Source organism: Cydia amplana, chromosome 10 (assembly GCF_948474715.1).
Source record: "Cydia amplana chromosome 10, ilCydAmpl1.1, whole genome shotgun sequence".
Taxonomy (NCBI): Eukaryota; Metazoa; Arthropoda; class Insecta; order Lepidoptera; family Tortricidae; genus Cydia; species Cydia amplana.
In genome coordinates, this window is record NC_086078.1 from 8,102,349 (window position 1) to 8,128,809 (window position 26,461).

A 26,461-nucleotide genomic window follows, 5' to 3' on the forward strand; every position below is an offset into this window, starting at 1 on the left:
TAAGCGCCACGTATGACGTTGTCGTATATAGCTGCAAAGAGAAATGTCATTAGCGCGATGTAGAACATTTCGTATTTTCTCTCCAACGATACAATTAAACATATAACTTATATATATTCGTATGATCGCCTTAAAAAATCCTTTCTTTTAATATCCCATTCAATAGATTTAGACAATTCATTTATCTTTACGTTATACTTATATTTTGTAAAATCTTGTCCTACCAAATTAATAGTTTAAACCATATTTTGTGTACAGTTTTAGAATCGTCTTTCAAAATCCTTTATTTTAATACCCAACTCGATAGGTTTATAAGTTTTATTTTTGTTTCGGTTGCACAATTTGCAGTGCATAATCCGCCATATTGGTTTTGTGATGACGTCACATAGCCTATGTTACTCGGGATGACGTAAGGATTCCAATGATATCTCAAACACCTAAATCGGTTCAGGCACTTAGCTGTTACGGTGTAACAAAGAAACTTACATACCCACATACAAACATGAACCCTGAAAACAATACACTCTTTTTTTGGGGCAGTCGTGTAAAAAAAGGAGAGCGGCGCGAGTAATTAAGACGCCACGAGTATTCACTTATAACTGTAGATATATCATTTGTAATACCTAGTTAAGAATTAAAACGATTTTTTTTTAAACTACCTGATTTTGTAATTGTTTCTTTAAATTAAATATCCCATGACATTATAACATTAAACTATGGTATGTTATAATTATGTAACTTTTAATCACTTTTACGCACCCTATCAAATCAAACATTTGACGGCTGTGTGGGTACAGTTTTTGAACAAAATCGTAAGTGCGCACACAGCCTTATCTAAGACTGAGTTCGCGGGTGTGCTATGTTACTGGATGCACTACAAAGGCCGGAATAGGAAGCGATGCGATGAGACCGACCCACGGACGGGTCCGTAAGCTTTGCTACGTCAGGGATCCATAAGGGTCTATAATGTGTTAAGAGGAAAGTGGAAGACCGCCATACAAACGTAGTCCCATTTTCCTCCATATACTCCAATAGCACGAATTTTTGTCGGCTAACATCAAATTGTGTAAAATATTTTCTATAATGTTAGTATCCAGAGAAGAAATAAGGAACTATTCTTAAATAGAGAGACGGTCTGTGGACCTCAACAAATCACTTAAACACGACTTGTATCATTTGTACCCTTAAATTGGGCGTAGAGTCCGATTAAACTAACGCTGCACAGTGCACAGAGGCTTTAATACTTAATTTATATACTATAATTTGATGTTGTGCACTTCGACGCTTGCTAAATCAGTGCAGTCTTGTTCTGACTCTGTTACGGCTGTAAATTTGTAAAAATCTTTAAAAATTTCACAAACCGATAATCGAAAAATGTTATTAAAACATACTGAGTATATTTCGAAGATATTTTCCTTGTTATATTCTTGCGCAAAGTCATATTGGTAATGTATCTTAAGGGCCTATTTTAGATTTAAGCTAGTTATTAATTTCTTTTAGTAATACCACTGTATATACAAAAAAAAAGTATCTAAAATAAATCCTAAATTTGCTTTTCTTGGCGGAACCCTTAACTAATTTCTCAGTACCTCCTATTTCCATGAAAAACGTTCAATCTCTTTGCAACAATGTAGCGTCGAAAGCGGCTTTACGCACTGGAGCGCTCGAGATAGGTACCCTTGGGTCATAAACATGTAAACACATTTGCACCTTATTCAATTAACGTAAACTATAAGAGTGTATAGATATTTCTGAGCATGGCTGTAGTTGCTAAGGTGATCCGGGTTCAAACATCCGGACCAATATCCGGATGTCGATACTGGATTTGTTCAGGCCGTTGACCGTTGGGTTTATTCTTGAAGACTTTGGAGCGAAGACGTGTCAACGGTTGCTACAATTAGGATCTGAGCGCCTACCGCGAACCACGTTCGAAGTGTTGCCTCTCTGTCGCACTTGTAAATTCGTACGTAAGTGTGACAGGGAGGTATGTCGAACGTGGTTCGCGGTAGGCCCTCTGAAGGTAGTTAGGGACGGCACCGTCTCATACGGATTCCGCATCAGTTTGATTACCGATTAACGTGTTACGATACACAACAAATGTTAAGAAATTGAACAAGGTAATTACTTAATGTACTGCTCGTGAGGACTCCAAACGTCCAAACAGATTTGAGACAAACAGGCGTATTCGAATTTTTGTTATTAGATCTGTTTCCGATATGATACTGTTCTGGCAGTGCAGCTAAAATTTGAATAAGATGTGAAATCAAAAGTCGCTGCAATCTGCATGTCGCATGTCGGTGACGAAAACATAGCCCGTTGCATTTTACGAAAGCTACGTTTGTGCTTTTTCTTAAATGCTAGGAAGCCAAGTTTAGGTTTGATCTGGTTTAAGTAAATAGACCAGAAATTGGACCCCTAGTATAATTTCCTAATAAAAGTAGCCGAAATCTTTTTACATGTCGGATTATTTGTGCTCTGTATTTAATTCAGTTAATCAATGAACTCACAATACATTTGTTCGAACGTTTATCCGACAACGATTTATTTTGACCTTCTCGTAATCATAATCTTGTCTGCGATGCGATATGACAGGTGGTAATTTTACCAATCAATGTTCATTATTAACAGAACTGCTGCTAATAAGCGTGGTTAGTGCAAATATAAACTCTATGTTCACGACTATACGGCTCATTGCAGTTTTGCGGTATGATTTAAGACGCAAAGGAAAAGAGGTCTCTTAAATTTGGTTTTTTGTTTCAAAAATCTAGGTCACGTAAGGTATTGCTTCCAGGCTCTCAAACCTACAACTCAAACCCTAATCAATAAGCAAATTATCATTAAACACGGACTAATAGTCGGTTGCGAAACCAAAACTTGTGAATATTAAATTGGCAGTTTAATTTAATCAGTCTTAAAATTTTATATATTTTTTTTTATTTGCAGGTTTTCCGGCAAGCGGCAACTAAAAGCAATTTTAAGGTACGAGTATGTATGTATTCATTAATTATATTTATAAAATACCTGTAAATCCCAAGAATCTGGAAATAAAATAATATTAATTAAACGAAAAATTGGAAGACACTAGGGTTGGTAGATCAAATTACATTGTTGCGCAGCGGTCATGTAGTCAAATTACTAACTCGTACCTACACTAAAATAAAAGACAAAAAAATAGTTTACTTTATGCACTTTCTATTAATAAAAATATCTGGGAGACCGAGCTTTGCTCGGAAAACATATAAAAACTTTAATTAAATATTTAAGATAGATAGATATTTTTGCGCGGAGGAGGACTTATACAAGGTAAATATTAATCGCAAGGCACACTTTTAGACTCGTAAGATTGAGGCCTTAAACTTATACAAATATATTGGTACTTAATAAATATTGGCATACAACCTTCGACTTATCGACGTGCAACTGGCCGATAATAAATTTTCTTATTAGTTTCTTTTTAATTGACCCGTTGTTGATATTGTCTATGCACAGTCGACAGATGACTTTGACAATTTACGGTGACTTCAGTGCATTCACATGTTACTGTGTAAATGCGATTTTTTTAAATTGATTTTGGAATATTTTTCGTGTTATCTATTTTAGAGGAAATTGTTTATTTACGCGCGGTCATGGTAAAATATCATGTGTTGTAAATTGTTTGCGAAAACATTAGGCAGCGGATTATTCGTTAGGAGCGCGAAGGAAGTACGAGTGTTGTCAACATGCTGAACGAATGGTGCCATCGGACAGAAGAAATACAAAGAAAATTTCAGGTATAATCCAATATTTTCCTTGAGTCGTATCTAATTAATTAATACCTATTTAGAAAATATCCACTACCTACGTGAAAATTTCTTACATATATTGTGCCACATGTAATATTTGTCTCCGCAAATAACAAAGTTACAAAATTGTAGTACTTATAAATAATTTACTTTTATTTTATCTACATAAATTTCTATTTCATCTACTATATTTATTTCTGAATATATCCCGTGTACCGACGCATCATGGGTTATTACTGGGACAATCGCTTTAAGAGTATACCGTTTTCCATGAGATCCTTAGACCACCTTCCGACTGCGTCGTCAGATCATCTCAATGTTAGCATATTATGGTATTGTTCCGCATTAACATATTATTGAAAATTAGGCAGAAGATTAGACTCCGGGTTGTGGTTACAATTTAGCTTGCAAGGCATGAACCAAATAAATATACTTACAATGAAATAGGTATAGGTGATTGTATGTGAAGGTATATAATATTATTAATGGAGAATTATGTAGAATGCAAATGTATTTTAAATTAATGAATATTTTGTGGAAAGGGTTGCTTTTTAAGCTTTTGACCCGAAAAGTGGTTCTCCTAGCATATCTCTCATTACACACACCACACAAGAAATCCTTTAATAGACCTCAGAGATATTTTATAAAAGTTTATGACATGTTACTACTGCCGAAAGCTTCTTTTTCAAGTTCTTTTTTTGATAGGAATTTCGATTTTGGAAAGAAAACTTTTTATACTACGAAGATACTGTTACATGTTGCAAAATTATCCTCATCGAAATCGTCCGATCGTACGATACGTGAGTTTTTAAACTCATTTTAGGTCATAGCTTGTATTTTCCTCCCGCTACCGTTACTTTAATCACATGTGAACAAACGCCGTCTTGCGATGGATATTTTCACGCAGCCTTCCTCCCTTCGCCATAGATTAAAATTTATCGTAGAGGTACTTGTAATTTTATTTGTGGGTTGAGCATGGTAAGAAATAATGTGTGATAAAACAACGCTACCCAATTGTGTTTGGAGTTGTTAGAATTTTCTCGCCGAGTATTAGTTGCCCGTGGAAAGAAAAGTACTGTCAGCAATAAAAGCTTGTACCTAAACATTTTTTTTGCCAAAAACTTATTACTCTTATTAGCACTAAATAATATTTATATGGTTCGATGCCAAATAGATAAACTTTAATGCTGTAATTGACATAGGTATGGTTTTCTAGTCATTATTGCACACAAGTCATCATTAGGTTCATTTTGCTTAAAGCCTACCTTATTATCTGGCTAGTACTTATCTTTTTTTTGTACTTAGCCTCTTTTGTTCGTTCAGGATTTGAAATCAGATTTCATGTTGTTTTCGCGATATAAATATTATCATTACGCGAATTCTAATCTTATTCGTTTAGTTATAGCCCTTTAAAATTGCGTTAAGTACAATAATACATTACAAAATTACTAATTTATGTTAGATGTGATTAGTCGCTTCTGTATCCTTACAGATCTGGGACGCCAACAAAAAGAGGATCGCTTCCCACTCAACTTTTTATCAGCATAATGACCTTCGATTTTAATTGTCCAGCTAATTACGACATAATTTGACGACGGCGGAGTAATGTTTTAATTGTACACCCTTCTCTTTGTATTTCTTGCTAATTAGTCGAAGTGATTTAATTATTACATCATGAGAGAAATGAAAATCAAAATGGTTTAATTTGAAAGGCGGTGACTTCTAGAAGACTGAGGATCGCGTGACTATTCCATCATGGCGCCATCGCGTGCAGAGATAGAGACCCCAAAATGCAATCGCGATGGTTTCGCGGTGAATTCAGAAATTTAAATTCGAAAATGGAATACAAAAAGGCCAAGAGCGGCCAGGGTGCCCACCCAGTTGGCGACCGGCCGCTCGCTATGCGGCTCCTCAGCAGTGTTTTGCAAATACCGCCAATTCCTTTCCCGAGCCCCTCCTCAGAGCATAGGACTTAAAGCCCACATTCATTGCTTGCAATTTATTACTCTATACACATAATTATTAAATCCAAAATCGAATGCTGCTTACTCCTTTAATTTTCCGACAGAGTTAATGATTAAATTGTTTCGGCATGTCAAATCAAACGAAATTATGCTGTTATATCTTGTTTAATAGCGGGACGATTATTTGTTTCTTACATACCAGCATGGATACCTCCAAGTGAGATTTCTCCTTTGAGTGATTTTCTTCAGGTATCATTTCAATTTCATATTTTTTTTGTACATAAGTACAGAGTTTTGTATTTGTATACTAATTGTAATATAAGTAAATAAATTGCAGTTTTAAATTATTAAGGTACAGTGTCTCCTTCAAACCCAGACAAAAATGAAGAATAAGAACATGAAGAATCACTTTATATGTATAAGACTTTTATACTCGTCGTCAAAGGCTTTAGTAATTAATTCATGCTAGTCATCCATTTATGACTGAAGAGAAAAATAAGTACTCCTTTAAAGCTAAGCCAAAAGATGCAAACTCATGGTACATAGTTCATTTCATCACTTCCTTAGGTACGAGAACTGTGCCCTTAGGAAAGCCCCATTGGCTCATTCATGCTCAAGACAATCACCATCATATGAAAAGTTAATGGAATCCTCATATCCAGTAATATTCCCAATACCCAAGGTGGAGAGCGTCATACGTTTCTAAAGAAACGTACGTTGGGTTCATTTTACATTACCGGTTCCACAACGATTGCCTAAGGTGAACAAGTATCGGAAAAGTATTGTATTACTCAACCGATGTCGGAGTGCATCGTGACGTAGTTAAATACATTAACCTCAGTAGTAGCCCCGACTGTGATTCATACATAACCTGTTGCTGTGTTTATATTGCTAATATAATATGTGGCAAGGTGTTTGAACTATTTTATTTTTAACGTGATACATTTTATATAAATAAATACATACATTTTGGTTTTCTTATTTATTTATCATGATAATCATGTGCTTTATACAGCAGGGGGATACTTTGAGACTCAAAAAACACTTCTAATGACTTCGTCTTATTTAAACTTACCAAACTTTAGCTTCGTACTTGCCAATATACTCCAATATATTAAATAAAAATTTAATTATTATTTCATAATTATATAAATCTTTAAAATATATAATACCTAGTATCTCATAGAAGGGCCCAAGGCATTACATAACGTTCGAATGTCTATTTACTCGAGATCGTATCTTATTGAGTGTTCTAAAATCAACCTTGATGTATGCCGAATAAAGTATACATTAGTATACATCATCCGTAAGAGAGAGGAGGTAGGGGTGAAACTGTATAGGACGCGTAATACCAAAGTGTTGTGCGGCAAACCCGCTTAATTTCGTAAGATCCTTTTTGTAATTAAATGCCGAGTACATGCGGATCTGTTGAACCTAGATACATGAATCCGTATGGCCCCTTTCTCACGTATGACGGTAACGGATACGCATTGACGTAGTTTTTGATGCAACCATATTATTATGGAAACGGGTTCATTTGTAGGTTGTTAATTAGTTGGTTGATATATTTCTTGTAAGATAAATATTTATGTTTGTGTATGAGACAATTGTATTAAGGACGTAACTTAAAGACGTCCAATCTTATTATTTCATACTTTTCTTATAATATTATTCTAAAGTGATTTTAGTCATTCGTAAGTACATTCTGATTTTTTCAATACCATTTCTTCCATCAATTTCATAACATTATCACATTGTACGGTACCGATGATTCACCAAGTTATGCACACTCGCTGTGACACTATTACTTAACTAAGTCTGCCGTTACGAGTCTTTGACAAAAACTCAAGTCCATATTCATTCTTCAAACCGGAAAGTAGGCGTATTATTGACTTACAATTTATCACACAAACATCCAATGATGCGACTATTGATACCGCTTCTAAAGGAAATTTCACGGCGTCCCCTTGTTCCCCTTTAAATTGTATTGCGCTTAGACAGCTCATTGTAGTACTTACTTCCATTTATAAGGCCGCCTGCGCACGGTAAAAACAAACAATGCCCTAGTGAAATTTTAAAACTTGTCGCACGCTCTTTTTTGTAGGCATCTACAGCTTTATTACGCCTCCCTGAGCGGTTCAAGTTTTGCTCACCGTTAAAGCGTGAACAAAAGACTGTAAACGAAGATCTGTTCCAGCACGGACACCGACAATACTTTAATTTATTACGTCATATATAAAGTAGTGAAAGTTAAAATAAAGCTTTGTTTCTAGCATTCATCGGTTAACGGTAAACAAAACAAGGTATACAAAGAAGCCGCCCTTGTACAGGAGTCGGATATTTTACAAGCGCCCATAAACATTTTGCGAATTTTAATGGGACTTTTATGTCTTTTATATTTATGGGAAACGAAATAGTCGAGACGTGTTTTAAATGCCAAAATATTTCGTTTGTTTCTTCGATTTTCAAGCCTTTTTTAGTAATATTATATTGTAATCTTCACATTTTGCCTATTTAAATAAGTTAAATAACATAATAAAAATATGGCGCTACTTGGGTCAATCAACTATTTCTTGTTGTTATTCTGTCCCATCAGCGAGGAGACAATAGTAGCATAGATTGACTGATGTACCATGTTCTACTAACATGCTCAGTAGATGTCCCATTATGGAAAGGTCTTACAACTACCATAAAATGCATTATTGGTTCATTTAAATACGAAAAACCTAGAATCTTAAGAGTGACTCAGGAGAACGTAACCATAGCAACGTGTGACAAGAAAAAGTTGATTAACCCACTTGCATTTGGAACTAAATCTAAGATAAGACGACGTCTAATTATCCTTCGGAGGCGTATTTCCGGTGCATCCGGGAAGGTGGAACTCGATATCCGGTATAAGCTCACCGAGAGATGTTTTGTTTTGTTTTGTTGTGTTGATATTTACGCTTTAGATTTCTTATTACAACGAATTAAGGAAGTAAGGAAGTCTACGTCAATATTATAAATATACAGGGTGTCCCAAGAAGTAGTGATATACTGAAGCTGGGAGGTAGAGGACGTAGAGGGCTATCTGAATCACCCCCATGTATGTTCCGCGATTTTTCGTATTTTCGGAGTTATGATTTTTTAAAATTTTTCACCTATCGCCGAGTACGATGAGATTTTTATTTATGGTGACGTGAATTATTGCGGTAGATGCTTGATTTTTTTTGTGTGCTAAGCTGATAGATAGGCCAATTCAGTATGGTAACATTTACTATCGTTAGATCTTTGAATGGAATTAAAAAAAATTTAATGCCAAGAAATATAAAATTACCCAGTATGTTTTATTTTTTTAAGCGCCCTTGAATTTGTGATTCAGATAGCCCTCTACGTCCTCTACCTCCCAGCTTCAGTATATCACTACTTCTTGGGACACCCTGTATATGTCGCAGTACGATAGATAAAGCCGTTATATAGTTATAACCCTAGGGATATAATTATATGTCGTAACATAGTTATGATTCATTACTATCTTACTAGGAATATAACTATAATACATCTTTAGTTTAGTGATATAGTTATATTACTGGATTAAGTTTAGTGAAATAATTGTAGGTAGGAGTGCGGCGGTGCGGCGGAGGTATAGTTATATCCCTAGGGATATAGTTATATGCCGTATAGTATGTATTATAATCATATTCCTAGTAAGATAGTAATATCTTAAGACTCTTTAGTCTTTACGTATTATAGTTATATTCCTAGTAAGATAGTAATGAATCGCTTTCGCATAACTATGTTACGACATATAATTATATCCCTAGGCTTATAACTATATAACGGCTTTATCTATCGTACTGCGACATATATAAGGCTTATTATTAACCGGGCAACTAAAATATTAAACAGGAACTTTCATTGAGCATATAATAATATAATTTGGCTGTGCATTAATATTTTAGCGCCAATAAATTTATATTAGACTCAAATATAATATAAGCATCATACTATTTAAAAAACTGGCAGCAAAATCAAGCCACCCAAAAAAAATATAGGGAACTTGAAGTGATAGGTTGGCGTCTAAAATAATAAGTTGGCAAATAATATTGTAAAGCGATCATACAAATTGGTTGTCATGTAGTTGTTCACACTCATAATTAATCATAATTGAGCATATCGTTTCAGATAGGTAGTATTTTAATACGAAAGCAGTTAAATTTAATGAATATTGGTCACTTTTTACACAAAACACATCAAATTAATTTACCAATACGCAATGGTCAGTATACTTATAGTCGAAGGCTGTACCTGAGACCTATATTGACACTATCCGGGATTCCGATTCAATAGTCAGGACCGCTGTTGGTGACACCAACCCCTTTTCTGTCACCGTTGGAGTACATCAGGGCTCTGTGCTCAGCCCGTTTCTGTTTAGCGTGATATTAGACGCACTGTCAGCCAGCATCCGAGACTACCATGAGCAGCCACCGTGGCTATTCATGTATGCTGATGATATCGCGCTGACAGACTCTGATAAGGGCCGACTTGTCCAGCGGGTGAACAGATGGAGGGGGTCGCTAGAGAACGGCGGTCTTAAACTAAATGTGGCGAAGACAGAGTACATGGCCTGCAATAGTACAGATCCTCTACCCGTCCGCATAGGCGGGGACATGGTCAAGCGCACGGATCAAGTTAAGTACCTAGAATCTGTACTTAGCACTACCGGGGACATCGACAGCGACGTCAAAGCCCGAATATCCGCTGCCTGGGTCAAATGGCGGGAGATGACTGGGGTTATTTGTGACCCCAAAATGCCGATTAAATTGAAGGGACAGGTCTATAAGACCATCATTAGACCTGCCCTTCTGTACGGCAGCGAGACTTGGCCTTTACTAGAGCGGCACAAGCAGGAACTGCGTGTCACGGAAATGAAGATGCTGCGGTGGATGTGCGGAGTTTCACGCAAGGATCGCGTCTGAAACGCCCACATCCGGGGTAGTCTTGGCGTCCGTGACATCGCTGACAAACTGCAAGAGTGCCGCCTTCGTTGGTATGGCCACGTCTCGCGCAGACCGGCAAGTTACGTGGGTAACAAATGCCTGGCCATGCCGCCTCCTCCCGGTACGGGAAGAAAAGGCCTTCCCAGGAAGCGATGGCTTGATGTCGTTAAGGAGGACATGCGTGCCAACGGACTCACCACCAGGGACGCCGAAGATCGGGCAAAGTGGACACGAAGGAGTCGGAAGGCGAACCCCGGGTCCTCGCGCCCCGCGCGGGGGCACAGCTGGGATTGACGCCAGGATGATGATGATGATGAGTATACTTATAGTCGAAATCCCTAATCATGAAACACCTAATGGCCATTAAACCATTAGATCTTTCAATTTTTAATTACTTATTTCCATACCCCGGCCGGCGAGAGCAAAAATGCGTTGACATCAGCTTAATAGTGCGAGGACACACACTTTGGTCGATGTCGATAAAAACAACACGATGTACTGGACCACCGTTATGATAAGCAGAAGTATTAATTATTGTTGCAAACAAAATTAAAACCAAGTGTTTGTATTTATTCAGTTTAAAATTGTTTTAGGGTTATTCTTAGAAACGCGTGGAGGTATCAAGTTGAAATAAATAACAAATACTAATGGCTCAGTTTAAAAAAAAAAATGTGCTTAATTAAAAGTCGACTATTCTATCGACATCCATATGTCGATAGAATAGTCGATATTTAATTAAGCACTAGGAGCAGATGCATTTTTGCTCTCGCCGGCCGAGGTATGCTTATTTCAATAGTTACCACTGTGTTCTGCCAGAGTCAACAAATAGGTGCGACGACGAGCGAAGCGAGGAGGAACGTGTTAGGTTGACCGTGTAGTGACTAAACAAAATATTTTAAAAGAACTTCATTTTTGAATTAATAGATAGCCGTGTTTTCTTTTTAAAAAAGTACCTACTTCATAAATGGTCTCCAATATAATAATTCAGGTGCCAAATAAATACTTGGTACCTGCCTAAAAATAATCAAAACCTGATGTAACGGCATTAAAATACAACTCATATTTATATACAATTTATGGCTCCATTTTTGTTGCCAATGTATTAATTTTAGTACCCATTTCTATTTTTTAAACTACCCAAATTCTATTAATTAGTTGACCGGTTAAATACGTGCCTATATATTTTACTTAACGGAAGTTGATAATAGAGTAAACCAAATTTTGATAAAACTTTTATGCAAATTTTCTCTGTAAATCAATGTATTAAGGTTGCGTTTTATCTACTACACTTAATCTGGACTAGAAGAATAGATGTATTATATTTTCTTATTTTACAATATAGTTCTAAGTTTTTGCTTACATATATAAATCCACGATTGTGTTGTGAAATTTTATTTATTTTTAAAAAGGTAATACATAACTTGTTTTTATAAATATTAACTATAAAGTTACATTATGTAACTGTGCATAAAATCCTAAATCATCAGTTTAAATAGTTCCACTATACGATCAGTCGCGGGTCTGAAAAGAAGTCATGCATAACTAGCTGAATCATCTGTCCCGGAGCTTGACAAAAGCCTACTAAAACGGAGGTGTCACCGATTGTTCAAAAAATTACCCAGATTACTCAGATGTAGTAATGATCCAAGGTTATTTAACAGACGTATATTGGTCACCTGTAACGGTAAATTTGTAAAATCAAATTATTGTGTTAAGGTCACACGTTTCTTTCCTTTAAGGGGCCCACTGATTAACAGTCCGCCGGACAACATCGGCCTGTCAGTTAGAACAAAAAGTTGACAGCTCCGAACAACTGACAGGCCGATATCGTCCGGCGGACTGGTAATCAGTGGGCCCCTTTATGTTATAATCAATGTAGATTTTTGAGAAAGCTAGATCGACCTAACTCTACCACAACTAGAGCGAATATTACATACCGTATACTGTATGTGCATACAAGTGCATGAATGTAAAAATTACCTCATAATGTCTTAAAATTGACTCTCATCGTTTTACTGAAAAAAAAATCTTCTGAATTCTTCAGCTGTGAAAAGGCAGTTCTCGATTCGCGTCGTGTACAATTCATTACTCGTAGGACTTGTTAACTTTCCGAACGTGCTAAATAAGTTACAATTTCTTTAGTTGAATTAAGAAACTAAAGTTCTTTGTATTGGAATATCACCTACATAGGAAGGAAGTTTAAAAATAGTTCAGACGTAATTTCAAATCGCAGATACGAATGAGACAGGCATGTGAACTGCCATATAAGTCTATATCAATAAAGTCTCGTGTCTCATACATTTCGGGATTGACCCATGTTTGGAGAGACTGACGTTGTATGTCGAATGACGAGTATTTGCAGTACATATGGGAGTGGTGACATAGACGACATATTTCCAGTTTAACAATACTATGACGCGTTTACTGCAAATCATAAATGGACTCTTTTTAACGATTCTCAGATTTTTACACATCACTGATTTTTTATGATGTCAATGTTCGTAGCGAAATAGATTTTTGGGAATAGGTACATTTATTCTTGAACAGTATCATACACAAAGTCGAAATTATAATTGATTGATACTAAGTCATTTTTGGATGTGCGGCTGTGTCATGAGGCCCTGACCAGCTCCGCAGTTTAACCTACTTATTACACTTAACTCCACTGAATTTTTAATCAACTAACAAATTAATTAATTTTTTTATTAAGCAGAAACGTCTGCGAACGATGCTATTAAGCTTCTAAATAAAATTAAAAGTGGAAAAATTCAATGTCTTGCTTGGGTGGGTGAGTGGTCATGGGTTCAAGTCCCACCCAAGACAGTGAATTTTTCCACTTTTAATTTATTTAGAAGCTTAACTAACTAATGATTATGAACGTTGCTATAATTATGTAGTTTATATATGAAATGAAATATCTTAATTTTCAAGCAACTATTGGCCCATAGATAAATACCTATATCTCATAGCATACATACATATTAGGTATAAATCTTAAAAACTGAAGACACAAACTATGGCTGCGATGCATATCAAACTATTTTCTTATATTTATAAAGTAATAATTTCTCACTAGCAACAACCAGTTACTGCTTTTTTTCGTTAAGCTTATAGGTGCTCTATATACTCGTACCTGGAAGTACAAATTTCGGTAAATAATAACTGCCAATTTTGTCATTCACAAGTAGCATGTTTATACATAGTATGATAATAACCAGTAACATGATTATTGTTGACATTTAATAGCTTCTAAGTAATAGATAAGAAGTCGCAGACAGCTTGACGGCGAAATGTTCCACATGCCATTTGATCGCAGTGATTTTATAGCATCAGTAAGTTAATTGCCAATTGCGTGAATCATTTTCCAAGTCAATATAAGCTTCAAGTGTTTACTTGTTTACTTTTTGTTGTAATATTGGTAGATGCTGATCAGAAGGCATCTATTCAAACTCAATAGGTACCTAGTTTGAGTGGCTCTACTTTTAAATCAATCAATCAAATCAGTATGAAAAATTAATTAGGAAAACATTATATATTATATCGAGAACATGCCATTCGTTTCAAAGCCATTTTTGTACTTTTTTTATTGTAAAATTTTACATATTATTAATTCTGTAGTAATTTTACCACTTAACTCTTTCCGCGTATTTTTTTCTAAATATGTAATTGAGAACGTAACGATTTCTTTAATAAATAAATACATTTGAATTTCTTCGTCTTAATCTGACTCATATCTATCATATCTAAATAAAATAATGATCATTCCGTACACGTCCTGTCGTTTCCACGTCGCTTTTCATGGATAAGAAATATTGAACTCTCGCACACACACTAGACTGTTCACCCTGCCCTGAACTTTATTCGCAGAAACTATCAGCAATTTTGAAATTGTATTTGAAAGTCGAGCCCTTGCTGTTGAATCTTTATACTTACTGTCAAATATCTTCCACCGCGTAGGCGATCCGTAGTCATCAATTTGTTATCAGGACCCGCTGATGCACTGGCTCCGTGCAGGTGTTTCAGCATAGTTCGCCATCAATTCAAAGAAATCGAGACATGAAGTCATTGTAAGATAACAATTGTCGTTAGTATTTCCTTAATATTAATGACTTACGTCCGGATTGCAATATGTGTAGGTAACTAGATTATTAATAATGTAAAATTGTACAGATTTATATTTTATGTGGCGTATGTATCTAGGAAAATTAATTAAGAGGTTCTAAGTCTTAAGAAAAATGTTTTTTATAAATACATAAATAACTATTAAAGGACAAATTTACACAAATCGACCTAGTCCTACAGTATGCTTAGAAAGCCTTGTGTTGTGGGTACTAGACGACAGTTAGTTTATACGTAGGTACCTAATAGCCATTTGAATAGTTTTAGGGAGAACTTTCTAAACAAGTGTTCCAAAAAGTATCTATACCTAGATAAAAAAATCTCAACTCAATACTAAATCAAACTATGTAGGCACCTTTACTAAAATTTTAATGAAAACTAAAACTAGATACGACGGTCCCAATTTTTTAACTTTTCCTGGGTTTTTAGTAGGCACCTAATTAAATTACCTGATGTCAATTTATAGGAAAATATAATTTCAACATAGAATGTTTTATTTAATAATTATTTGCTGACGTAGGTAAATGCAATTTATTTATTTATTTATTTATACAAGGAACAGCTATGAATGACACATTAGACTTTTTAGATAGCATTACAGAGCCAATTATAGGAACTCGCAAATAGAAAGTATAGAAACTGATTATATTTATTTTTAATTAAGCCGAAAATATTTAACATTTGGGAAATTCATGCATTTCATAAACAAAATTCTTCGTTTTTAATTATTAAGGTATTTACCTGATTATCACAACAAATTTCCCAACGAAAACGACTTTACCCTGCAACGGGACATTGATTTTTTGCGGCCGAGAGTGATATACAATATAAGTTCATTACGTCAACAAACGCAAGTACCTAGGTAATATTTTACCTGATTTTTTTTGCATATAGGTAAGTACCTAAGTAATATACGAGTACCTGAAATAGTAAAAAATAATGCAATTTCAAGTGAATCAAAATAGGGTACGGCAGAAGTAGTAACTTTTTTACAAAAATATTTACCTAAGTGTGAAATAATTGTGGGTATTGTATATCTACTATATTGATAGGGAGTATTTTATTGGGTAGTTTACCTTACACGTACAATGTATTTAATACTCGTATTTTCTCGCCCCAGCCTAACTTTTTTTTACTCTCTAAGGTAAAGACTTGTACACAATTGTTACTTAAAATACATAATTCTTTATTTACATTTATTTTATTGCATTCATATCAAGTATTTTTAATAAAAAATCGGGCACTTATATTTATATACGTACATGCTATTATATAAAATGCGGACCCCCGGCGAAGCAAAACCAATAATATAAATGGAGCACACGGATATACCATATAACCTCATCCACAATGTGAATACCTACCAACCCCTATCTACTCGGGTAGCGCTGCAGTGGGTAGGTAGAGGGTCTGGCCCGCCTCGAGCCGCGATTGGTCGAGCGAAGGGAGTCCCTGCGCTCACTGGCTGATACCCCACTCAAGCGACGGCACACGTGCTTATACTTTATGTTACGCGCGGGCACCGAGTCATTTAGTCGTTTACCCGACACTCGGCGCGCGCGACCACCGTTTAGGGGATGTCATACTAATCAACATCGATCATGGACTTCACCTTGCCCGCTTGTGCCCAGTTGCGGCGGTCCGGTACCGTTATAACCAAACCTAAGGACGATTGCTACAGGATATGTACAGGTCGTACTAATTTCGTAAGTACGCCGGAAAAATGTGAACTGTGTGGTAGGACTAGTACGAATAGCCAATACAGTGACTGTGATAGTGAAACAGTGAAGAAATGTCGACCCCACAGATCGAGTACAGCTAGAAGCAGTAAGAATTTTATTTAATTATTACATTTTAATATATTATATATTTAACAAAAAAATACAAATTTATATAGTTTCTGTAAAACTTAAATTATATTTAATCTTAAAAATAATATGCATTACAAAATGTAACAATTAACATTTTACCTTAATTATAATGACATTGAAAAATAATACAATTTGTTCAAATCAATAGCATGCACATTAGATAATAAATGAAAATAAATAAAAGGTTTAATAAATATATCACAGTGATTGTAATTACGTAATGACAAACCAATTAACAGGTGCTTTATACAAAGCGGCATACATCGACATGAGATACCGCTATCAGTAGCTAATTAAGGACTGTCGTGTAAGCCCTTTAATAACATAAATAAGTAATTAAAATCCATGCTTCATATAACAGTCCCGCATTTATGCCTGCTAGTGTCATCAATGGTTAATCGACCAAGGGCTATAATAATTGAAGCGTCTAACTAAACCTTTAACTAAGGATAATAATGTAAACGGAATATCCGGTGTTCAGTCGGCCGATTCTCATGTCGGTGTAATCGCCGGCCACCGTAATAGAGCTTACAATTTCATTACGCAAAAAACCTGGCTCGGTCTCGCCTCTACAATGTTAAACACGAAGATCAGAACTAACTAACTAGGCTTAAACTGCTATTAAACTAGCCTAGTACTGTTACCGGAATGACATGTCTAACTAAATGTTTCTATCCTTTAAAGAGCCGTACAGTTACGCTGGCCGCCCGCCGTTTCGTAATTGCAAGTATCGCTAGGTACTTACCTCTCTATATAGGGCCGAGAAATGATTTAAGTGTAGCGAGAGAAAAAATAATACCGAGTGCCTTGTAGATTAGCTCTAGGGAATGTCCGGAAAATTTCCCGTGCCGTATTAATTAGAATCTTCCCTAGCTTTCTTATTGATTGGAGTCATTAGGACGAACAAAAAGTCCGCGATAACTTGCTAGTCGGTAGCTGTTGTTGGTATTTAACCTAATTCGATTTATAATTATTGCTCATGGGTACTAATTACTTTTACTTCTGGATTTACTATTCATATAAATTATTTTTTGAATAATTATTAGTTTATTTGCATTTCCAATGGTTTTAATCCTACCAAGCGTCTAATTATTTTATATTTTAAATCACACCATTTTATTAAAATCTGATATAATAAAATTATTGATTTATGTATTGTACTTCATCACATAACCGCAATTATTCCTTCCATTATGTAGCCGGTACATTCCGATTAAATTTATGTTTAAAAATAACAAACTAATATAAATATACCTATATACCTATATAATATTATAATTATTACCTATTATATTTATGTACAGCATATTTTACATATGTGTTGCCTACAAGTTTATTTCCACTAATTCCAAATGGCAGTACTTGTATCTAAATTGCCCAATAAGACAAAACTATGCGACAATTACATAAACTTCCGACCCTTTTCCGAAGACGTCAATTTCTGAAAATAGTTACGACAATTTTCTTGCTAAATTTGAAATCGGAAAACCACTCTTATCTTAATACTAGTGAGTCACCGTAGCGTAAGGTGAGCACATTACCTATGGTAATGACATAGCGCGAATACACCCGCGTGACGTCAAACTATAGTAGTACTCCAATATCCGATAGCTAATACACCCGATCGAAGACCCAAGTCGACATATCGAAACTATTCCCCTTTGCTAATAGCGGTTGGATGATAAATAATTGAACATGATTGATCGCGTACCTATTTTATATTTTTTTTATTGAAAACTTGTTTTGTTTTTGTTGTTTCAATTTTTAATATGAAAATCTTTCACGTAGATAATTTTAATTAAATCCAAATATAAATAACTATTAAATCCAAGATATTTCAATAAAAAGACAAGTAGTAAGTAATATTTTTATCGATATAGGTAAATGTAATTTTTTTTTGTAAATATAATCGAATAGATAGAAACAGGTCGTATCTAATGAGTAAATAGTATTATAATTACGAGTAGGTATTATCGACCTATTATCCTTAACCAAATCATTTTGATTGCATAATACACGGTTCTAAATTCAATATCAAAAGATTTATATAATGTAAGACAATATTTTGTGAACTAAACAAAATTTAAAAGTATACATTTTAATTAGATTGGTAGAAAGGTAATGTGTCATTAAAGTCATTATAAACTGGAACCTAGGCTCCGCGGCTCGAGAACGGCGCTGCGCTCGATTTCAGAGGGCCTACCGACGTTCGACGTGTTGCCTCTCTGTCGCACTTGTAAATTCGTACGTAAGTGTGACAGGGAGGCAACACGTCGAACGTGGTTCGCGGTAGACCCTCAGACATGAACTATGTCCGCGTCATTAGGGTTGATCCACTCTCATTAGCAACATTTTCACATAAAACGCTCTTCGTTTACGCGGCAAAGCAGCCGCATCAATTATAAACAGTTATTTCAGTGAGACGGCTCATAATTGCAGTATTTAACTGTCACCCACCCATTTAGCAACATGTCGATCTCGGCTAAACAGCAATCACTTGCTTTCATACCGACGCAACCGCACTTGTTCTGAAAATGAAAAATGTCAACCCTAAATAACCGTCATGATATTCATACACCCGTAATTTCGGTAATAAGATTTTCGTTATAACTGTACAGACGACTGATACAGATTGGTTTTCTAGAAATTGAGATGAAAGTAAGGAAATAACTGCAGAAAATTGCATCCTGATAGGCGCATCTTCGACACGCACCGCCTTATGCGTGTCAAGCTCTGATTGACCGAAATTATTCAGCAATATTACCGAAAATGTAATACACATTTGCATTTAATTTTGCTTTAATAAAAGTTATTGCGCACCGTTACCCTCTCAGTTCCCAGTGGCTCCAATATGAGTCGGAATTGTATGGATTTGAGAGGTCCTGGGAAATGAGGGGTTAAGTATAACATCAAATTTTTACCTTATTAAATTAAATTCGCGAAAAATTCACGGTTGTTTCGTTAATTTTGTCGGAGGCTATTAGCATTTAGAGCGATTTTCAGTTGATGAAGAGCGTACCGCGCTCGTAGTGGCGTCGCGCCGATAATCGCACTTATTATGCGCAGTCAAATTTTACGACCGCATCGGTTGTTAGCCGCTACTAACAAAATGATGATCTGACTCAAATTAACTCTATTATGGATAAACGTAACGCTTTTTCTATGTAATGTCATACGAACGGATATTAGTAGGTACCGTTAATGACCTGAACCAAGGAGCTTGGAACGCGTTGGCACGGACGAGACAACAAAATTCCCTGCTCATAATAAAATTACATCTGGTATTGTTTAATAAGCGTATATTCTGATTAACAGTGGGCGTCATAACATAAGTGATAATGAGATAAAACTGATGACGTACTTACAAAACAACTGGACTTGGTTCTATCACCGTTCATAAGATTAGCCGGTGGTCACAGACGGACGCGGCAAGTTCGGTTTTAACAGTATAATGTTTGATTTACATAATGATTTCGCAGGCGCCGGCCTACGTCCGGTGCTCTGTCGACGCAAACTTTTCTCGGTTTTCGAGCCGAAATTCTAGTTAGCGGCGATTTCTTTAAAGAAGGTAACAAGGTGCTCTCGTTTGGGTCGTTTTTCGTGCAGCCAGCCTCCACGGGCGAGCTGTTAAAAAATAAACGAACTCTTTGTTTCTCGAGTAGTCGCGCCGACCTCCGACGCGGACCCTACTTTTTTATGCCCCCTTATAACCTGTGTATTACGTGTAGGTATCTACGGTTTTTATGGTCGCCCGGTCAGTTCTTCAATGGGCTAAGGAATTCGATCGAGTCTCCTTATTGTTCATCTTAGTAGCGATCGACAAATAAGTTTATTTAATAAAAGAAAGTAATTAGTATTGTCATCTTATTCACACATTATTTTATTGTACACAAGATCTGAATAAAAATGTTGTAAAAAAACACCCTACTTAACTTGCTTCAATATATTTTAATTAAAGGCTATTAAATAACATAAGCTACTATGAAAAAATAAGTTAAAGAGTAAATATGAACGAGTAGAATAGCTCCACATCTCTTCCAAGTTGACCTGTTATTTTTTTGGTTGAACTTTTGCCGGCGGTCTCGGATGTTTTTGACCGCGCCACTAATAAAATGTTATGATCGTGTGCTTAACGCATGTTGTGGTGTCGGACCTTCTTTTGACATGATCGTTATTACCGCTCCACCTTTGTGGTCTCCGAAACTGTAACAACATTATTATAGTGTCAATAAGACGGCAATATACCAATAAAGGGTCTATAGATCGTCTAGTTAGCCAGGGTTTTAATGATCACAATTTGTTTATGCAAATGGCTGTGCGTTTTCGAACGCTTCGTGCCGTGAGACGGTTTTATAGCGCCGTCCTTCTTTATAATACGAGGGGCGTGCGATAATCGAGATCAGTTCACGGGGTCTAGTTAAATAATAAGCGGCGCGGAGCCCTGTAACTATAATTTCCTTTATTTGACCGCCGCCGCCGGCCAAGGGGCGAAATCACAGCGGAGCTTGCTAACGAGATCGAAGAACAAAAAAAGCGCACGCACACTTTACCCACACTCGGGCTTATATTGAAGGCATAACTTTAGATCCTCATTGAAAAAAGAGGTTAACTCCTTCAGTGATACTAAAGTACAAGCCTTTGGAAATTAAATCTGCTCGTTCAAGTATATTACGTGACGTCCTTTATTTCTATACGATTTTGAATAACTAGATTAGTTTGGCGGGAGTAATTGTTGTGAGATTGTTTTGAGTCACCACGCATTAATGCACTGACTCAGACTTGAGTCAAAACTGAAAAAAATTAATAACCGTGAGTAAGATGCGTAATGCATAGTCCAATTTGTGTTATGATAGGTTGTCCTAATATATCAAATAAAATTAGCAAACATATATCATTGATGACGTTTCAGTTTAACAGATGTACGGTATACGATGTCAGCCGTACAAATATTAAACAAGAGAAGAACTTTTATCGTTACCAATTACCCAGTTGTCTAAAGATAAATAATTTGCATAAACATAAACAACCACGACTTATCACACATAAAACCATAATAAGGAAAAACATCATAGCGCCGCTGTTTGTTATACAATAATTTGATAACCCATTTTTAGTGTAGATTATCGATATCAAAAGAATGTCCGTCCGTCCGTCCGGCAACGGTTAAGTAGCGCCACATTAGCTATTCACGCAGGTTCACTGCACAATTAGCAAAGGCTGTCCACCTCTCGAGCGTTCATCGATTCATCGGATGTCCACTGATTACCATAATCGATAGCAACGCGCGTGCCGCATACGATACGTTATCGCTCATTCATGAGAAGATTCAATTATATTTACGATAAAATGAAACTAAGAGAATCATTTTATATGATCGTTGGCGCTAATCCAGAAATTACTTTTTATTTACCTACCAATAAAATGTTTAATTTTGAAGTGAAAACTTCTTTAGCGGCGATGTGCACTTTTTTATGTGGGGAAAAAATGTTAAACTCGCGAGAGATGACGTGACCGTAAGACGATCACGTGACCGTAAGACGGACACGTGACCTGATCGAAAAACTGTTACATGTAATGTCATTGAGTTTTTCTTTATTGATTTAAATGCCATCTAGTGAGTTTCGCTCTAACTGGTATTAATATAACTCGAGTACTAACAGTGATGTGCTTAGGGGTTTCAAGTAATGCGACGAAATAACGCTAGATGGCGTTAACCTCAATTATACATAGTGCATTTTGCACTAGTCATTGAGTTTTCACTTCTGCCGGCACTCCCTGAGTGCAACCCGTTGTTTTTTGATAACACTACATTTTACGGGACATTTTATGCGTCACTTATTAGAAAACACAATTTACAATCTGTTAAGCAGTCCATACGTATTTGATACAGAAAATAAATAATGTGTCCTTTATGCAACAACAAGTACGCGCACCAAATGATAAAATGAAATACATATTATTAATATTTACTAAAATCATCTGGGATGATCATGCACGTTATTCAATTTAATTCAATATGTCTAATTTAGATTCTTGGGTTAATAATTACGGCTAGGAGGGTCAGAAGACAATAGTAAAATTTGTGAAATAAGGGGCCGGATAATTATTTCGGCGCATCTCTGTAACTGCCGCAATAAGTCGGTCCAATCCCTCAGATAACGTCATAAAAAATATATTTTCTCTTGCAGGATACGTCAACGTCTGTGCAGCGGTGTGTCTACTACTACTGGTCGGATTCACCCCGCGGACATCGGCGGCGCCGCGGCCTAGAAGAGACAGCATGGAGAACGAAGCGTGGGCGAACCCTTGTGACTACGCCCCTGGGAGCGTAAGTACCTACTAATTTAATCTTTACCTACCCTAACTCATAAAAACATCAATTTGTTGTTGTTATTCCAGTCCGATACCTAAAACTGATCATTGATCATTTTTTATTGTTCCGGCGTGATCCTTGCAGAGATTTATAAATTTACAGTGAAACCATGAATTTAATTTGGTTTAGTTTTCTGATGTTTATTATTTTTTGGATTATTTATATTTATTGTAATTTCCAGTCGAGGATCCGCTGGAGAGTATTTAAAATAATTCGTCACAAATAGCATAAGTATCATGCCTTTTTAGGGTTCCGTAGCCAAATGGCAAAAAACGGAACCCTTATAGATTCGTCATGTCTGTCTGTCTGTCCGTCTGTCCGTCTGTCCGTCCGTATGTCACAGCCACTTTTCTCCGAAACTATAAGAACTATACTGTTGAAACTTGGTAAGTAGATGTATTCTGTGAACCGCATTAAGATTTTCACACAAAAATAGAAAAAAAACAATAAATTTTTGGGGTTCCCCATACTTCGAACTGAAACTCAAAAATTTTTTTTTCATCAAACCCATACGTGTGGGGTATCTATGGATAGGTCTTCAAAAATGATATTGAGGTTTCTAATATCATTTTTTTCTAAACTGAATAGTTTGCGCGAGAGACACTTCCAAAGTGGTAAAATGTGTGTCCCCCCCCCCTGTAACTTCTAAAATAAGAGAATGATAAAACTAAAAAAAATATATGATGTACATTACCATGTAAACTTCCACCGAAAATTGGTTTGAACGAGATCTAGTAAGTAGTTTTTTTTTATACGTCATAAATCGCCTAAATACGGAACCCTTCATGGGCGAGTCCGACTCGCACTTGGCCGCTTTTTTTCTTTAAGTTTGAACGAAGTATGACACTTATGATAGTTATGATACTTTACGATTAATGTAATTCGGTAGGAGTGTATATTTGTTAACTTAGGTCAGAATTCGTCTCATATCTTACCGCAGCTCGCGCGACTTCATACTTCCAGCACGACTTGGCATTTGAAGAAAAGACGTCCTAAGCGTTTCGATTTGTTACTAACGTATGAAAACCGCCTTTCATTGTAAAATCTGAGTTCAGTATGACTCATATATACAAACATTGTACTGGATAGTTGCCGCACCATACCATCACATGTAAAACTTGTCTGAACATATAACAAGAGATTAGTCACTGCGTAAATTCCAAGGTTGTGTTGTAAATAACCTTCTTTTTTTTCGTTACAGTCCCCATCATCACCAAAACCATTCACAAAAGACCAAGCCAAAGAAGTCGCGAATCAAGCAAAAGCCGCACTCGACAATGCACAATCATTCAAAAATAATTTCGTAAGTACCTATTCACATTTCATAATTCAAGTTGGCAAGTCTTTCTCTTTCATTCACCGAGTGTAGTATTCGCGGGCATCGATATGCCCGACGCGTCGCTCGAAATGAACGGACGGACTCTACCACCGGCCAATACCAATAAAACCCGGCTGAGGACGTCAATAGTGTATGCACAGGTTTGCGCATGATTATTGCCGATTTTATCTGAATGAATGAAAGTGTCGCCATGTCGGTTGCTTTGTCTCGTCGTTTTATTATTACGTCTAATGTAATGACTAGACGGACAACATGCCCATATGCGTATAGGACATTTACTTGCATTCTATAGACTTCGTGAAGTGTCAAAAGGTTTTCATCGAATTTTGACCCCATTACTGATTCCCGGCGTACCTTAGCGCCTTTTTCTCACCGCGGCGAATGGCATGGAGGAGAGATTGCATCGGCGCGGCCGCCGATTTCGCCGCTACACGTCCGGTTCTCATAGCTTCCTTTCTTTTAATTATATTTTTGTACACCCCTTCTACAACGATGTCATAGAAATCAATAGAGCATCTGTAGACTAGACATAGTTGGAGCAAGTCTTGTAGACTACAAAGAAACTTAACGATTGCGGAAACGCAAGCACCTCAACCTACATTCGAGAATTCATAAATAATTCACGATTTATATGGAACAAATGTTTGGCATGTTAATAAAACAATTCATATGACGCTTCTATAATTCCAATCCTCTGAATATATTTCCGAATCGGAAGTGTGGTGGGTCGATCACGAGCAGTAATGCGTTGTCGCTGTCGCGCTTCGCATCACTTATAGAAGCCTCTTACCAGAGTCCGTAATTATCAAGGCGACTCTAAACGCGTTTGTAGTACATTTCGGCTTCTTCGAACGTCACTCTTCCTTGTCTGTGCGACACAGCGTCAATGGATGAGCCACACTGGCTGCGCGTGTAGAGTAGTCTGCAGAGTTGTTCGTTTATGAAGTATGGTGGCATTGTAATAGGCTCAGCACTCATAACGACGGCGACGTCCTGTCCGCTGCCTCCTTGTCGTAAAACGACATATCGACTCACAGTAGCCGGAACGAAGTACAGGACGGTGCGCGAACGACTCGAATACTGATTGCGCATTAGTATTGCACTACACACCTGCCCGTCGATGTGTCTTTTTTTCTGTCTCTCCCCTTAATGTCGGTCATTCGTTGCTAATGTATCATATTTATTGCGATTTAGACTCCCGGGAGGCGTTGAACCGCCATTGTTGCCGATAGACAAGGACGCTCGGCTCTTTGTTTTATACGAGATACGTTTTTTGACTCTTCATTACATCAATCCATCTTCGTGATCGTTCACGTTATAAAACACTTTTTTACGGCCGAGATAGAGAGATAGTTGTTAATAATTCGGGCTTTCGGGCTTCGTCAAGTGTTGTCAGACCATTTTGTTTAAATAATAACTGCCTTGGTCGTACTAAGAACGCCATAATAAATTCAACGAACCCTACCGGTACTGTGTGACTCGCCACCGGCGGCCACCGTGTGAATGTGTTTTAACACTCAGCTTTTGACATTACCGGTGTCATGTTATCGCGTATTTCGGGCGTGGAATTCCTCTAATATGACCGTTGAAAATTATAATAAATTGCGCGATAAAACATCTTTTATCTTACAGGCAACGCGATTAGGTATTCGAAGGAATCTGAAGGCGATGTTTTTTTCCTGAACTATAATTATCAGCACACAAAGTTTGCTTAAAATACAAGTATTTTTCTTGACCGGTATTTGCTATTGTTCTTAGTCGGAATTTATTTGTTACTTTGTTGCTACAAATAGAGTTTATTTATTTATTGTAATAAATTTAACAGATGTTCTTTTGGTGTTTAGAGAAAAACATCTTAGGAATAAACAACACATATGTAGTCGCAAAGTAACCTGAGAGCAGATCGTGATCAGGCGGCATGCGCGATGAATCTGTGCTTATCTTAACATAGCGTCGTCGATACATAAACACTGAATACATACTATATGCAATATGTACATACTTAGTATGATACCGTTGTTCACACGGCGACAG

The 26,461-nt window shown here is 36.5% G+C and overlaps 1 protein-coding gene across 2 annotated transcripts in view; it reads left to right on the plus strand.

The window, feature by feature from the left end:
- The first annotated feature begins 3,502 nt into the window (after positions 1-3,502).
- The window catches only part of LOC134651404 (uncharacterized), a 28,655-nt gene continuing 5,696 nt past the window's right edge, over positions 3,503-26,461 (plus strand). The window contains exons 1-3 of one of the 2 annotated variants that reach the window (XM_063506507.1): positions 3,503-3,770; positions 22,904-23,043; positions 24,290-24,391. In XM_063506507.1, the coding sequence (XP_063362577.1) occupies positions 3,731-3,770; positions 22,904-23,043; positions 24,290-24,391 (282 nt within the window). In that variant the 5' untranslated portion in view covers positions 3,503-3,730. Of the gene's footprint in view, positions 3,771-16,320; positions 16,672-22,903; positions 23,044-24,289; positions 24,392-26,461 lie in introns of those variants that run through there. The other variant, XM_063506506.1, reaches the window with a different exon arrangement.